The 14,186-nt window shown below is 34.3% G+C and overlaps 2 protein-coding genes across 4 annotated transcripts in view; one reads left to right on the top strand and one right to left on the bottom strand.

The window, feature by feature from the left end:
- Window positions 1-14,186, top strand: part of MED4 (mediator complex subunit 4) — a 1,135,161-nt gene that overhangs the window by 824,117 nt on the left and 296,858 nt on the right. The gene's annotated exons all lie outside the window — the stretch shown is intronic.
- The window catches only part of RB1 (RB transcriptional corepressor 1), a 175,546-nt gene that overhangs the window by 100,838 nt on the left and 60,522 nt on the right, over window positions 1-14,186 (bottom strand). For all 3 annotated transcript variants that reach the window (XM_050766265.1, XM_050766262.1, XM_050766263.1), the window contains 4 exons: window positions 11,103-11,245; window positions 6,747-6,824; window positions 4,121-4,230; window positions 3,125-3,202 (listed from right to left, as the gene is read on the bottom strand). In XM_050766265.1, the coding sequence (XP_050622222.1) occupies window positions 3,125-3,202; window positions 4,121-4,230; window positions 6,747-6,824; window positions 11,103-11,245 (409 nt within the window). The remainder of the gene's footprint in view (window positions 1-3,124; window positions 3,203-4,120; window positions 4,231-6,746; window positions 6,825-11,102; window positions 11,246-14,186) is intronic.

Here is a 14,186-nt window from a genome sequence, read left to right as displayed (position 1 = left end):
AGAAGACTATCCTACTGCTTACTAGATAGCTTCTTCAGAAATGCCTCTAGAACAATATTCTAAGTATGAATTCATCAAATATTTATCAAATCTGTTATTGTTCCTTCATTCCCACCACTACCATTGGGTCAGATCTTTAAAACCTCTCAAGTAAACTGCTGCAACAGACAAGTCCAGAGATTTTCATGTACTATGTCTGTGGTAGTAAGGCCAAGGCATATTCCTCAGTGGACACACAATTTTTTAAAAGAAAAATCAAAACAAAATTCCTCAGGTTATTCTAATTTGCACACCTGGTTAAGAACCACTGAGACAGACTGACAGGTTTATTTCTCACTTTTTCTTATTCTCCTCAGTCTATCCCCCCCACAGACTATTACCATGTGAACTTGCAAAAATTATGTCTGATTTTATCCTTACCCCTGCTTAACATCCATTTATAGCACAGGCTCTATCATACACATGCTACAGTCCAAATTTGTGAGTATGGCATATAAGGCCCCTCATATCTAGCACCCACTCTCCTCTCCTGTGACTTCCTACTCTCATTTTACAGTCAATCAATACAGAGCTGCTAATAGTTTCCCAGACACATTGTGTTATGTGATATTATGAAATACACGTTTGGTCTTTGACCCCATATCCTGACATACAACTCCTAAAATACTTAGAAACTCCAGTGATGTCTTTTTGTGTGCTAATGAATTGACATGGCTGGCAGCCCCTAGGAAGCTTCTGGATGGGGGCTAGTCACTAGAAAGCCCAAAACAGAGTTAGAGGATTGGAACCTTCGACCCTAGCCCCCAACCTCTGGGGAGGGGAGGGAAGCTGAAGGTTAGGTTGATAATCAATAGCCAATGATTTAATCTGTCATGCCTATGCAATGAGGCCTCCATAAAAACCCAAAATGGCAGGGTTCAGAGAACTTCCGGAGAGCTGAACACGTGGAGGCTCCTGGACAGCTGTCTGGCCAGGGAGGGCATAGAAGCTTCCCATCCCATCCCCCATACCTCATCCTATGCATCTTTACATCCATATCCTTTGTAATATCATCTATAATAGACCAGTAAACAGAAGTGTTTGAGTTTTGTGAACCACTCTAGCAAATTAATCGAACCTAAGAGGTGTCATGGGATCCCCAACTTGAAGCCCTTTGGTCAGAAGATCCAAAAACCCAGACTTACAATTGGCATCTGAAGTTGGGGCCAGTTTTGGGGACTGAGCCCTCAACCCGTGGGATCTGACACTATCTCCAGGTAACCAGTGTCAGAAGTAAATTAGAGGACACCCAGCTGGGGACTGCTGCAGAACTGATTGCTTGTTTCTTGGTGAGGAAAACTTGCCCACATTTGGTCACATAATGTTGTACAAATGTGTTGATTCCAAATGTGTTGATTTCTGTGTTGATTGTTGTCGGTAGTGTGACAGCAGAGTTTTCTCCACTTACATGTTTCACACTTCCATACCTTTGAACATGCTGTTCCCATTCCCTAAAATCTTTATCCTGTGGCAAAGGCCTTTACATGTTTCAAAATTCAGTTCAGACATTGCTTTATAGTCCCTTCTGTGTCATCTCAGTATCTTGTCCATAAGTATATACTATACTTACATGAAAATGTATTCATGTACATATTTATACAGTCATTTGAAATATATTACTGATTGCCTATTATGTATCAAGTATTATAACAGGTCCTAATTATTAGATAGTGAACAAAAAAGTTATGGTCTCTGTGATATGGAATTTTAAGGCTATTTTGGGTATTAGTAAAAAATAAGCAAACACAAATGAATCTATCAATATAAATTGGGATGCATGCTATAAAGAATGGAACAGGATGCTATGAGAAATAATAAAATACTTCAGAGAGAAACATATTTTCAAAAGCAATATTTGTGCTGAATGAAGAGTAGCAGTTGGTAATCCATGGAAAGAAAAGGAGGAAGAGTTTCAAGAAGAGGGACTATCAAGAAGAGGGATACAAGGGTTTTCAAAGTACAAAAGAACTTGGAAATCCCAAGAAACTAAGAGAAGGCCAATGTGTGGCTAACACAGAGCAAGAAAGTAAACAAGATGAGGTTGGAGAGGCAACAGAAACCAGATCAGATAAGATCTTTTAGGCATTGTTAAGGAATTTGCATTGTATACCAATTGTAATGGGATGCAGTCAGAGGGTTTTAACAGCAAGGTGAATGTAACTGATTTACATTTCTAGGAGAAATTCTGGGGGCTTTATGGAGAATAGCTTTGATGGTGAGGAGACAGGAACAGTGAAGAGACCAGATGCAGGTAGTAGGCTACTGCAAAAAAATCCAAGAGAAAGAGAACGATGTCTTGGACAAGAGTTGGGAGAGCAGAAATGGAGAAAAGTAGATGAACTCAGGAAATATTTTGGAGGTAGATTATTCAACAAGCCTTGATAACAGATTTTGAGGTGGGAAATGAGTGAGGAAAAAGACATAAAAAATAGTTCTAATCCTTTTAGGTTGTATGCAGATCAAATAGTGATACTTTTAATTTTTTCTTTTTTATTTACTGAAATGGAACACATTCCTATTTTAGGTTATGCTCCTTAAGGATAGACAAAACTAGGTCCAATAACCGTATCTTCAGCAACTAGTAAAATGCCCAGCACACAAAGATTATACATAACATATTTTTTCTTTTTTTTTTTTTTTTTTTTGAGACAGAGTTTCGTTCTTGTCACCCAGGCTGAAGTACAATGGCACAATCTCAGCTCTCTGCAACCTCCGCCTCCTAGGTTCAAGCAATTCTCCTGCCTCAGCCTCCCGAGCAGCTGGGATTACAGGTGTGCACCACCACACCCGGCTAATTTTGTATTTCTAGTAGAGATGGGGTTTCACCATATTGGGCAGGCTGGTCTCAAACTCCTGACCTCAGGTGATCTGCCCGCCTTGTTCTCCCAAAGTGCTGGGATTACAGGTGTGACCCATCGCACCTGGCCTTCAATATATATTTCTTACATGTATGTATGTATGAGTGGATACATGTATTTCTTACATGTATGTATGAATACATAAAGAAACATGTGAACAAATCTGAAACACTATAAAGCAATGAATAACAAAATTATAATATAATTAAAAGTAGGAAAATTCATACCTAACTGGAGTGTGTGGAGGAATCACATTCACCTCTTCATCAAGGTTACTTTTTCGCGGTGTTCTCTGTGTTTCAAAACTAAATCACAATAAGCGAAGTCATTCACATACTGAAAATTTACAATTTGTGCTTTATGCATCAAAAAAACAGTATAATGCTTCTGTTGTCTCATAAAATCATATAAAATGATAACTCAATAATAGATATGATAGAAAATAGATGACCCAACTGCTGCTTAAATAAAATCTTTTTCACTATTGTTTTTAATTGTGGGTCTCTTTCCATTATGCTTATGACAAAGAGGTATACCAACCATTATTTTTTTTAAAGTGAAAGTCAGATGCTTTCTCCCTGGTGGTATTGATAACCAAATTGTTCAGTATTAAAAAGCATTAAAACTCAAGTTTTTTAATGCATTATTCCTTCCAAAAACTTTATTTCCACTTAAATAAAATTTAAAACACTTTACTGTGTTTAACTTCTAAATTACGCATATTTTCAGTTTCATATTAAAAGAGTTCATGCTAAAGACACAAAATTAACTTTACTTATGATCAGTCAAAAATTTTAACAATCAGTCTCAACCATTCCAATTTTAGGTTTCTACATGATAATAAAAGAGACTACACTTTTGTATTAACTTTTTTTAATAAACCAGGCAGCAATAGTATATGAAAGGATAGTAATAAAATAGAGACCACTATTTGCAGAAACTAATTACTTTAGACATTATCTTTAGGTGCACATTTTAAAAAATTATATTCAGTTAACTGCAAAAAGGTAACTGTTATAGGACACACAATTCACATTAAATCTATATTTGTAGATAAGTTATATGCTTAAAATACTGTTAAGCTTTTCTTTGTATAAAGACATTTGAAAGTAATTTGTTACAAATGATATCTAAAGGTCGCTAAGCTAAAAACTATATAATCTACCTATATCAGTATCAACCTATATCTAAGGCAAATCAATCAAATATACCATGTGCAATACCTGTCTATAGAATCAGTCTGAAGAGTCTTATCATGATCCAAAAATAATCTTGCATCTAGATCTTTATTTTTAAGATAAATTTCTTCATATCGTTTAGACAGACTTTCAACCTTGAAAGAAAAAAGTCACTGACAATTATCCTTTACATGTCATTACATCTCTCAGAACACAGAGGCACAGATTTCATTAAAGAATTTTTGTACAATATACATTTAATTTTGCAATATACACTGAGTTTGCATGCAATATAAATAAGGTCTATCTAAAAGTGAGGTACAGAAAATTGCAATATTTGTTCAACTTTGATTTTAGGTCTATTTCATGCATATGAAAGATTTACTAGAATTTTACGTAGACAAAGATAACCAATGCTACAAAACAGTACCTAAGATAAAAATAGGTATTATTATAACTGTTTAACTGCCAAGATTTTCCAAACATTCCATATATGCTTTACTTTTAATCTTTTTTTTTTTTTTTGAGATGGAGTTTCACTCTTTTGCCCAAGCTGGAGTGCAGTGGCACAGTCTCAGCTCACTGCTACCTCCAGCCACCGGGTTCAAGCGATGGGTTCTCCTGCTCAGCCTCCCAAGGAGCTGGGATTATAGGTACCTGCTACCACGCCCAGCTAATTTTTGTATTTTTAGTAGAGATGGGGTTTCACCATGTTGGCCAAGCTGGTCTTGAACTCCTGACCTCAGGTGATCCACCTGCCTCGGCCTCCCAAAGTACTAGGATTACAGGTGTGAGCCACCGTGCCCGGTCTACTTTTAATCTTTTATGTTTATCAATATAAAATATTTTTTCAAACATTATTACAAATCCCCTTGATTACATATTCTACCAATGTTTTCTAAACCCTTTGGTTCACTCCAGTACCCTTCAGTCAAGCATCTTGGGCAAGAGAAAAGTTTATCAGTTCAATTAACACACTTGCACAATTTATTCCCAATCTTAGATACTTTTTCAATTGCTAGAATTTGTAAATCTTTCATCAGTTCTGATCCATAATTTTTAAATCATACTTTAAAAACCAATGCCCAAGAGAAAGCTATTGGCATGTCTTCTACTGTGACTTTTAATGCCAAAGTGATTCCAACCTGAGAGAAGTAAAATTGCATTCTAAAAGGAGAGATAGGAAGAAACCCAATTAAATGCAAACTTTTCATTAATCTTCATAAACGTATTAGATAGAACAGTAATCTGTGCTTGATTAAGTTTAATCATTGTTCCTGTCCTACCTTAGTTGAGGCACTAATTACCAGTCATCTATTGATTGGCTATATTATGTGAAATATTGGAGAAAAAGTAAAATTACTCTTAAGATTTATATTAAAACTGTAATCCTTCTAAAGGAAAAAAAAGATTGCTATAACAGATTTTAAAGTTATGAGCAGCCTATTTTTTGGTACCAAAAGTGGTAACAAGACTTATTAATATAACATTTGGTCCCTTCCTGCCTCTTCAGTACCATATTTTAATTGTTCTGCCCTGTATCCCAACCTTAATGAATTACTTAGAGTTCACTGAACAGACTATACTATCATACATCACTGCACCTTTGAATCTATAATGTCCAACCCTTGTAAATGCTGTATCTGTAATGCTTACTCAGATTTGAAATCACATCACCTCTAAACTATTTTCCACAAAACCTATCAGCCCCAGTTTGGATTAGGTATTCTCCTTTGAGATATCGCAGAACCCTGTGAATACTTTTATCACAGTCTTGTAGACTCCTGTAATGGTCTATATCTTTGTCAGCCTCTCCCACTAGCACTTTAACAATAGTGACTGAGAGTGAAATCTCTGTATCCATAGCATCTAGCACATGTTTGACATATATTAAGCATTCAAAAAATATTTGTTGAATTAATAAATTAATTCAAAAACTAGCTATAAATTCAGGTTACAGAACTAGCAGTCTAGCTATTTTATTTCATGCCTTTTGGTCATAGTGACTAATACTAGGTGCTTCTAAAACACTGGTTTTGTTCTTCATCATTTATCACAGCATCCTTTTCTCCACATATTGCACCTTACCATGCAAAGCTCTGTTATTCTGTTCTCATTGGAAAGACATTTGTAGGAAAATGCGAAACAAAACAGATAGATGGATGGAATATCACAAAGGTAAAACACTTCTGCAATAGTCACAGTCATTTCAACAAATACATTTGTATTTTCAATTAAGTAGTTCCTAAAAGTCCTCAAAAGAGATGTTCTACAATATAGTAATGCCAATAATGTAGATGGCATTAATCATGGTTCCTACACTTAATGATGCTTACCAAAGCAAATGTAACTGTGTATATTTAGCTATTAATATTTAGCTATTTAATGGTATTTAGAAGTTTAAAAGTCTATACTTTGGGTTTTGAAAAATTTCAATAAAGATTGATTTCTAGTATAAATCACAAAATGATGCTATCACATTTGATTATCTACTCAAAAGCTTTTTGTTACTATACAAAAGTTAGTTTCACCACAATTCTACTTGGCTAGATTCTTCTTGGGCAAAAAAAAATTTTTTATACACAGTAAATTGATCTAAGAAAGTTAGACAATTATCCTCCCTCCATAGTCTCAAAACATTAATATTTTATTAAATTTCCTTTCAGATTACCTCTGGAAGTCCATTAGATGTTACAAGTCCAAGAGAATTCATAAAAGGTATAAAATTTTTGAAATAAACATTTTTCACCTGAAAAAGATGAAGTTACAACATGATCATTAAAATGTAAAACCAAATCTAATCTCTGTCACTATTAACACTAGAATGAAAGTGTTAACTGACATTTTATCAATGACATCCATTCAAGATAGTGTAATATTTATAATTAATTCAATTATTTACTTTTTAATGCATATGAAGGTAAGTAGGAAACTGTTAAAGAAATGGGATTTATGAGAAGAGAACCCCTTGAAACCAATTTCAATATTCCACATTTAACAAATGATAAAAAGACAGGACACTCAAAAAAATTAAGCAACTTGACTCGTGGCAGAGTTTGAATTAAAATCCAGTCTGTCTACCACCAAAGCCAAGGCTTTTCTACATTGCCTCTGATTTCTCTCTAGAGTATATTTTTGGACATTTCACTCATAGGTCATCTGATATCTGCTCAGAAAATATCAAGTCAATTTTTAAGCATAAATTTAAAAAAAAATTTCACACCCAAAATTAATACCCAATAATTCATTTCAAAACCAAATTATTCAGTGGTGTCTTCTGATAGAGAAAACTTCTTAATTTTCATGTACTTAAATTTATTAATTGTTTCCTTTATAGGCTGTGGGTTTTGTGACCTGATTACGAAATATTTATCAGGCCGGGCGCGGTGGCTCATGCCTGTAATCCCAGCACTTTGGGAGGCCGAAGCAGGCGGATCACTTGAGGTAGGGAGTTCGAGGCCAGCCTGACCAACGTGGAGAAGCCCCACCTCTACTAAAAATACAAAAAAAATAACTGGGCATGGTGGCACACGCCTGTAATCCCAGCTATTCAGGAGGTTGAGGCAGGATAATTGCTTGAACCCAGGAGGTGGAGGTTGCGGTGAGCCATGATTGCACCATTGCACTCTAGCCTGGGCAACAAGAGCGGAACTCCGTTTCAAAAAAAAAAAAAAAGGAAAAGAAAAAGAAAAGAAATATTTACCTGCTTTTTGATAATAAAACTTTTTTCTATCAAAAAATTAGAAATAAAAATGTTTTGTGGGAGTATACGTGGTTTTATGCAAAAGCACCCTATAATTAATATGGATCTTAAAAAAAAACATACACACACACACTCAGAAAACCTGGAGTTATATTCCTGGCCATTTTATACTTGCAGTGTGTTAACAGAATTTTAAACAATTTGCTTTTCTTTATTTATCTTCCTTGCCAAACTTGGAGTTTACATTTATTAAGGTGGGAGTAATTTAATATCAGTTCCTACCTCTATTTCCTAAATAAGTTATAAGAATTAAGTCTCTGAAATACTTATTAGTTTTGTTTCCTAATTAGCTTACATTTATCTAGAATATTTATAACGTAACTAGTTCTAATTAACCAATTAGTATGACTAAACAATAGTTATATGACAATAAACAAACCAATTAGTTATATATTAGGTATATAAACCATAAATTATATATAAACCATATATATACCATAAATTAACCAATCAAAATGACTAACCAATAGTTGTATAACCATAAGTGCAATATGTAGTTAATGAAGTGTCAGTTAAAATACCACCTAAGCTTTTAACTGACTGTACTTTAAAAATCATAACTATGAAGATTCTAAATTGTAAGAAATTCCTTAAAATTAAAAGTAGAAAAATGGTTTATTCCTAATCTTAAAAATGAAATTTTTCAAGTAGTTCTGAAATCCAGATAATTAACAATCAGGAATCAGAAAATTACATTTGCTGCTATTCATTATCTTATGAATAAGCAACAAACCCAGAGTAAAAAGAAACATTTCAACTACATTTGTCAGCTTATTTGTAAAGATAATTTGTAATTCTAGAAAAAGAAAGCATATATATTTATATGTATATAAGTATACATATTTATATGTACTATTAATATTTCTACATAATATGTTTTCTTTTCCAGAATTTCTTTTTTAGAATATATAAAGTTGATATATCTATATCTATACAAAGTTGACTCTTGAAAAATGCAGGGTAAGTTAGAGGTGTCAGTCCCCCATGCAGTAAAAACATCTGTGTATAACTTTTTTATTTTTTATTATTTTCTTAGAGAAGGGGGTCTCTCTATATTGCCTAGGCTGGAGTGTAGTGGCTATTCACAGGTGCCATCACATGCATTACAGCTTCGAACGCTTGGGCTCAAGCCATCCTTCCACCTCAGCCTCCCAAGTAGCTGAGACTACAGGTCTATCGATTACTTTTGAGTACCCAAAATTTAACTAACAGCCTACTGTTGACTGGAGCCAACCAATAACATAAAGATTTGATGCACATATATTTTGTATATGTACTATATATACATACTATATATATATCATCTTATGATAAAAATAGAGAAAAGAAAATATTAGGAAAATTGTAAGAAGAGAAAATACATTTACAGTAAGTTTATGTCATCTGTTAACAAAAATCATCTGCCTGAGACAGCAGGCAACTGAAGCTATAGACCTCAATCTACAGTACTTATCAAGTAATTCAACTTTTTCTTGTAATGTCATGATTTTTCTCTGCTTCTTGGGAAAAATTCCAGCATCACTAGTGCAACTCCTCATGGGTCCTATGGTGTTATTCAAAGTTTATGGTATTGCACTAAACATGATAAAAAATAGTGAAAACCTCAAGAAGTCACTTTTTATTGCAATATTCAATTTATTGGAAGGATGAACTGCTCACATGGAGATGATTAGTGTCACGGGGCAGCTTTTTAAGTGGATACAACACTTGAGCTTACCGCAATAGCAACAGGCTACAAAATTATTACAATAGTACAATATGGACTAGTTAATTTTATGAAATTATGACTTAATATCGCATCTTCATGTTTGTTTACATTTCTTGTGATTGCAAATGGCACCATGTACAGTCTGTGCTTGTATAAGTTTTGATAAATTTTAACTTTTTAAATAGATTTATATATATTTTATGGTATAGTAAATGATAAAATAGACTAGTATCTACATATATTTTATGCATTCATGACATGCCTTTTTCTTAATTTTTTCAGTATTTCTAGGCTACATGGTTTGCTACAAGTTTTTTCAAATTATTGCAAATCTCCAAAAATTTTTCTAATATATGTAATTAAATAAATCTGTGTGTAAATGGACCCATGCAATTCAAACCTGTTGTTCAAGAGTTAACTGTATATTTGTTGAAATTAGTAAGCCATAGTGCAAAAACTATGATATATCTTGATAAATCATTCTAATACTTCTTAAACTAGATTTTAGGACCACACTCCCATTCCTTCCCAAAGTTAACAGAGAAATTTCAAAGATGTAACATTTTTTACTGCTATCTGGTGTTAGTGATTGTGGACAATAAAACAAATTATGAAAAAAACTGTATGGTAAAAAGGAAAGAAGCAGTAGTACCAGATATCCCAAAGTCTAATGGAGACTCTGTTAATAATAAGCTATCAGTCCCTGGAGGCTTGTTTACTCATTATAAAAAGGAGATTTAATATATTATTTGTAAGATTCCTTGGAAGAGCCACATTCTATGAGCAAGATAAGTTATTCATATGTATTCTCCAGCAGTTATTATGTGCTGTAATATTTAGAAAGAGAGTAATTATAGAAGGCCAAACAGAAATTTAATGTCGGTATCACTTATCACTAAACCAAAACACTAGAGCACTAGAGTTTTCTAAGCAGGGCTTTTTTGGTTGGTTGGTTTGTTTTTAGAGACATAGTCTCACTCTGACGCCCACGCTGGAGTGCAGTCGTGCAATCATGGCTCACTGTAACCTCAAACTTCTGGGCTCAAGCAGTCCTTTTGCCTCAGTCTCCCAAGTAGCTGGCACTACAGGCACATGCCACCATGCCCAGCTCATTTTTTTAAATATGTATTTTGTAGAGACGGAGTCTCACTATGTTGTTCAGGCTGGTTTAGACCTCCCGGCCTCAAGAAATCCTCCCACTTCAGCCTCCCAAATTGCTGGGATTACAGGTGTGAGCCACCACGCCCAGCCTTGGTAGGGTATTTTAAAACATTAGGGGTATCAGTAACCTCAGAGGAATAAAATAAAAAACTACATTTGAAAACTATTGTCTTGATTATATACTTTTCAGTGATTCCAGAGTGAGGGAGCTACTCTCTTTAAAATCAAAGTAACTAAATATAACAAATTAATTTTTTCAAAATATTTTATTACTGCAAAAGAGTTAGCACTAATTACAAAAAACATGCTATTCACAAAAGAAGTAAATATTGTTAGGGAGAACTTACATCTAAATCTACTTTAACTGTTTTAAAGAAATCATGAAGTTAAATTACCTCATCTATATTACATTCATGTTCTTTACAGAGAACTTCAATAATTCTTGTATCATTTTCTAGTTGTTTTGCTATCCGTGCACTCCTGTTCTGGCCTCGCCTGGGTGTGCGAGGTGAACCATTAATGGGTATAACAGCTGTTTCTGTAAAAGTGGTAAATTAGATAAGAACAATTGTACATCCATCATATAAAATAATGAAGTATTCTAACTATAACTTAGGTCAAAAATAATCTTGGACTACTTTTACTTATTAGAAGGATAACAATTTCATCCATATCTACTACGAATTATGTACTAATATTAGTTTTTGTCATCCCTCGTCTACTCTGCTCCCAAACAGCCCAAAAAGAACTGTAAACTACAGTCTCATAAACAAATACAAAGAGAAGGCATACAAATAGCCAACTTTCAAACTAAATCTAAGTGCATCTTAGTCTGCAAGAGGAAAAAAATGTTTTCTGTCTTAGAGTCTTAAAAATAATTAGCAAATATTTCTGAATTCAATTTCTAGACATAGCATAAAAACAATATTTTAAGTTTTAGTAAATTATGATGTCTTTAAGAGATAGGTATAAATATATTATAGTAAATATAATAATATGATAATAAACTGTGATTTTAAAAAATCTCCTGGATTATTTTGAGCATTCCCAATCCAAACTAAATACAGGTTCAGCTATTAAAAATATTACAGATGGCCAGGTGTGGTGGATCACGCCTGTAGTCCCAGTACTTTGGGAGGCCAAGGCAGGTGGATCACGAGGTCAGGAGTTCAAGACCAGCCTGGCCGACATGGTGAAACCCCGTTTCTACTAAAAATACAAAAATTAGCTAGGCGTGATGCTGCATGCCCATAGTCCCAGCTACTCTCGAGGCTGAAGCAGGAGAATTGCTTGAACCCGGGAGACAGAGGTTGCAGTGAGCCGAGATCGTGCCACTGCACTCCAGGCCTGGGCGACAGAGTGAGACTCTGTCTTGGAAAAAAAAAAAAAAATTACAGATGATTAAGTATAAAAAGTATGTATTGCCTCTAGATCCAATCAACAACTTACAAGAAATTGAGAGGACAGAGGAACATGTTAAACTATACCACAGAATATGATTAGCAAAAACCACACTGTGGAAAACTCAAGACAATCTGATTATTTAAAAAAAAAAAATTACAAGGAAAAAAAGAAAGGATGGAAGAGAAACTTTTAAAAGAGTTTTTAAAACATGTCAACCAATCACAAAGTATAAATCTTATTTTGATTCTGATACAGTCAACCTGTAAAAAAAAAATTTAATTATTTTTACAAGAAAATCTGAGCACTTTGTAGATATTCAGTAATATTAACGAGTCACTATTTATTGATTTTTAGGTGTGATAACAAACGGCACTGTAATTACACTTTTTTAAAAGTATTTTTTAGAGATACATATTGAGATGTATAAGGATGAAATGGTATGCAAAGATGTGCTTCAAAATAACAGCTGGGGGAACTGAGCAGGCGATGGGGCTACAGATTAACTGTAAGTTATCTGTTGAAGTTACATGATAAGTACATGGAGGCTTATTATACTACTGTCTATTTTTGTATTCATTTGAAATTCTCTACAACAAAAGTTAATTAAGAGTTACCATATTCGGTCAGTTCAATAATACCTCATGCTGATTTCTCTTTAACAGAGAACTTAGAGAATTCAAATGTACATTTGAATTATCCAAAAGAACAAAGATTGTCAACCTAAAGTAACTTGCAACATCAACTTATTAAGTTACAACCTTGAAAAAAAGTGAGAAAAGGGTATATAAAGGAAATTTATAAAATTTGGGAGAAAATTTGAAGTATATTTGTTTTCTATATAGAAGTTTTTTTTTCTTTCTTTCTTTGCATGCAGTTTCTGCTAAATGATAGTTTCTGCCTTCTCTGCCAAACAATGTTCAACACACTTTCAAAATTCTGCTCCAGACTTCATTTTTCCACTAAATTCTTGTTCACAAAGTTTAATGAGGCTTCATCCTTCCACCCATTTCAACACTTTGAAACGTCCATGTTATCTATTATTTTTAGCATTAATACTTTCATCATTTCAGAAGCAAGGAGTTAGTCTGACCTTAGGAAAGTTTACAGTTTTCTGTATATAATAATATAAGTGACTTTGAAATCCTACTCTTGAGGCCATGAAAGGAAGCAATTCTAGGTTAAAAGGAATATACCTTACTCATACTTCTTTTTTTTTTTTTTTTTTTGAGACGGAGTCTCCCTCTGTCGCCCAGGCTGGAGTGCAGTGGCCGGATCTCAGCTCACTGCAAGCTCCTCCTCCCGGGTTTACGCCATTCTCCTGCCTCAGCCTCCCAAGTAGCTGGGACTATAGGCGCCCGCCACCTCGCCCAGCTAGTTTTTTGTATTTTTTAGTAGAGACGGGGTTTCACCGTGTTAGCCAGGATGGTCTCGATCTCCTGACCTCGTGATCCGCCCGTCTCGGCCTCCCAAAGTGCTGGGATTACAGGCTTGAGCCACCGAGCCCAGCCACTCATACTTCTTTAATGCTATCTAATTATATTAGCAAGTTATTTTTATTTAAATGTACTTCCCATCTCACTACTCATCACCCACTGAAATAGTATGAGTTACAGCTTATATACAAAAAAAACATAGTTATTACAACATCCAATAGTAATAAAAACTTAGTTAAGCTGTTTCCCATATAATAGGCCACTCTTCCCACACAATTTCATTCATATCTTTTTCTTGTTTCTTGCTTTTCTTCACTGGGCATGCCCTCTCCCAACATATTTACTGAGAATGCCTTTCCCCAATCCTAACCAGTCTTCCACGTTAATTTCAAATACTACTTCTTTTACACAGTATTCTTTGGTCTTCTACAGCTGGAAAAACTTTCTTGTCTCCTGAACCTCCATTTGTTGTATTTTGACCCAAACCACTTTCTACCATATACTCTAATCATTTGTTTACATGTCTTATCTTTCCTTCTATAACTTACACTACTTAAGGGCAAAGTCCATGTCTGATTTATTTTTTATCATCCTGTCAGCCTTAGAACCATGTTTGGAACCCACTAGACATTCAATAAGCAA

The sequence above is a fragment of the Macaca thibetana genome, chromosome 17 (genome assembly GCF_024542745.1).
Source record: "Macaca thibetana thibetana isolate TM-01 chromosome 17, ASM2454274v1, whole genome shotgun sequence".
NCBI lineage: Eukaryota > Metazoa > Chordata > Mammalia > Primates > Cercopithecidae > Macaca > Macaca thibetana.
Note: the sequence above shows the minus strand (reverse complement) of the source record. Positions and strands in the feature narration are given on the sequence as shown.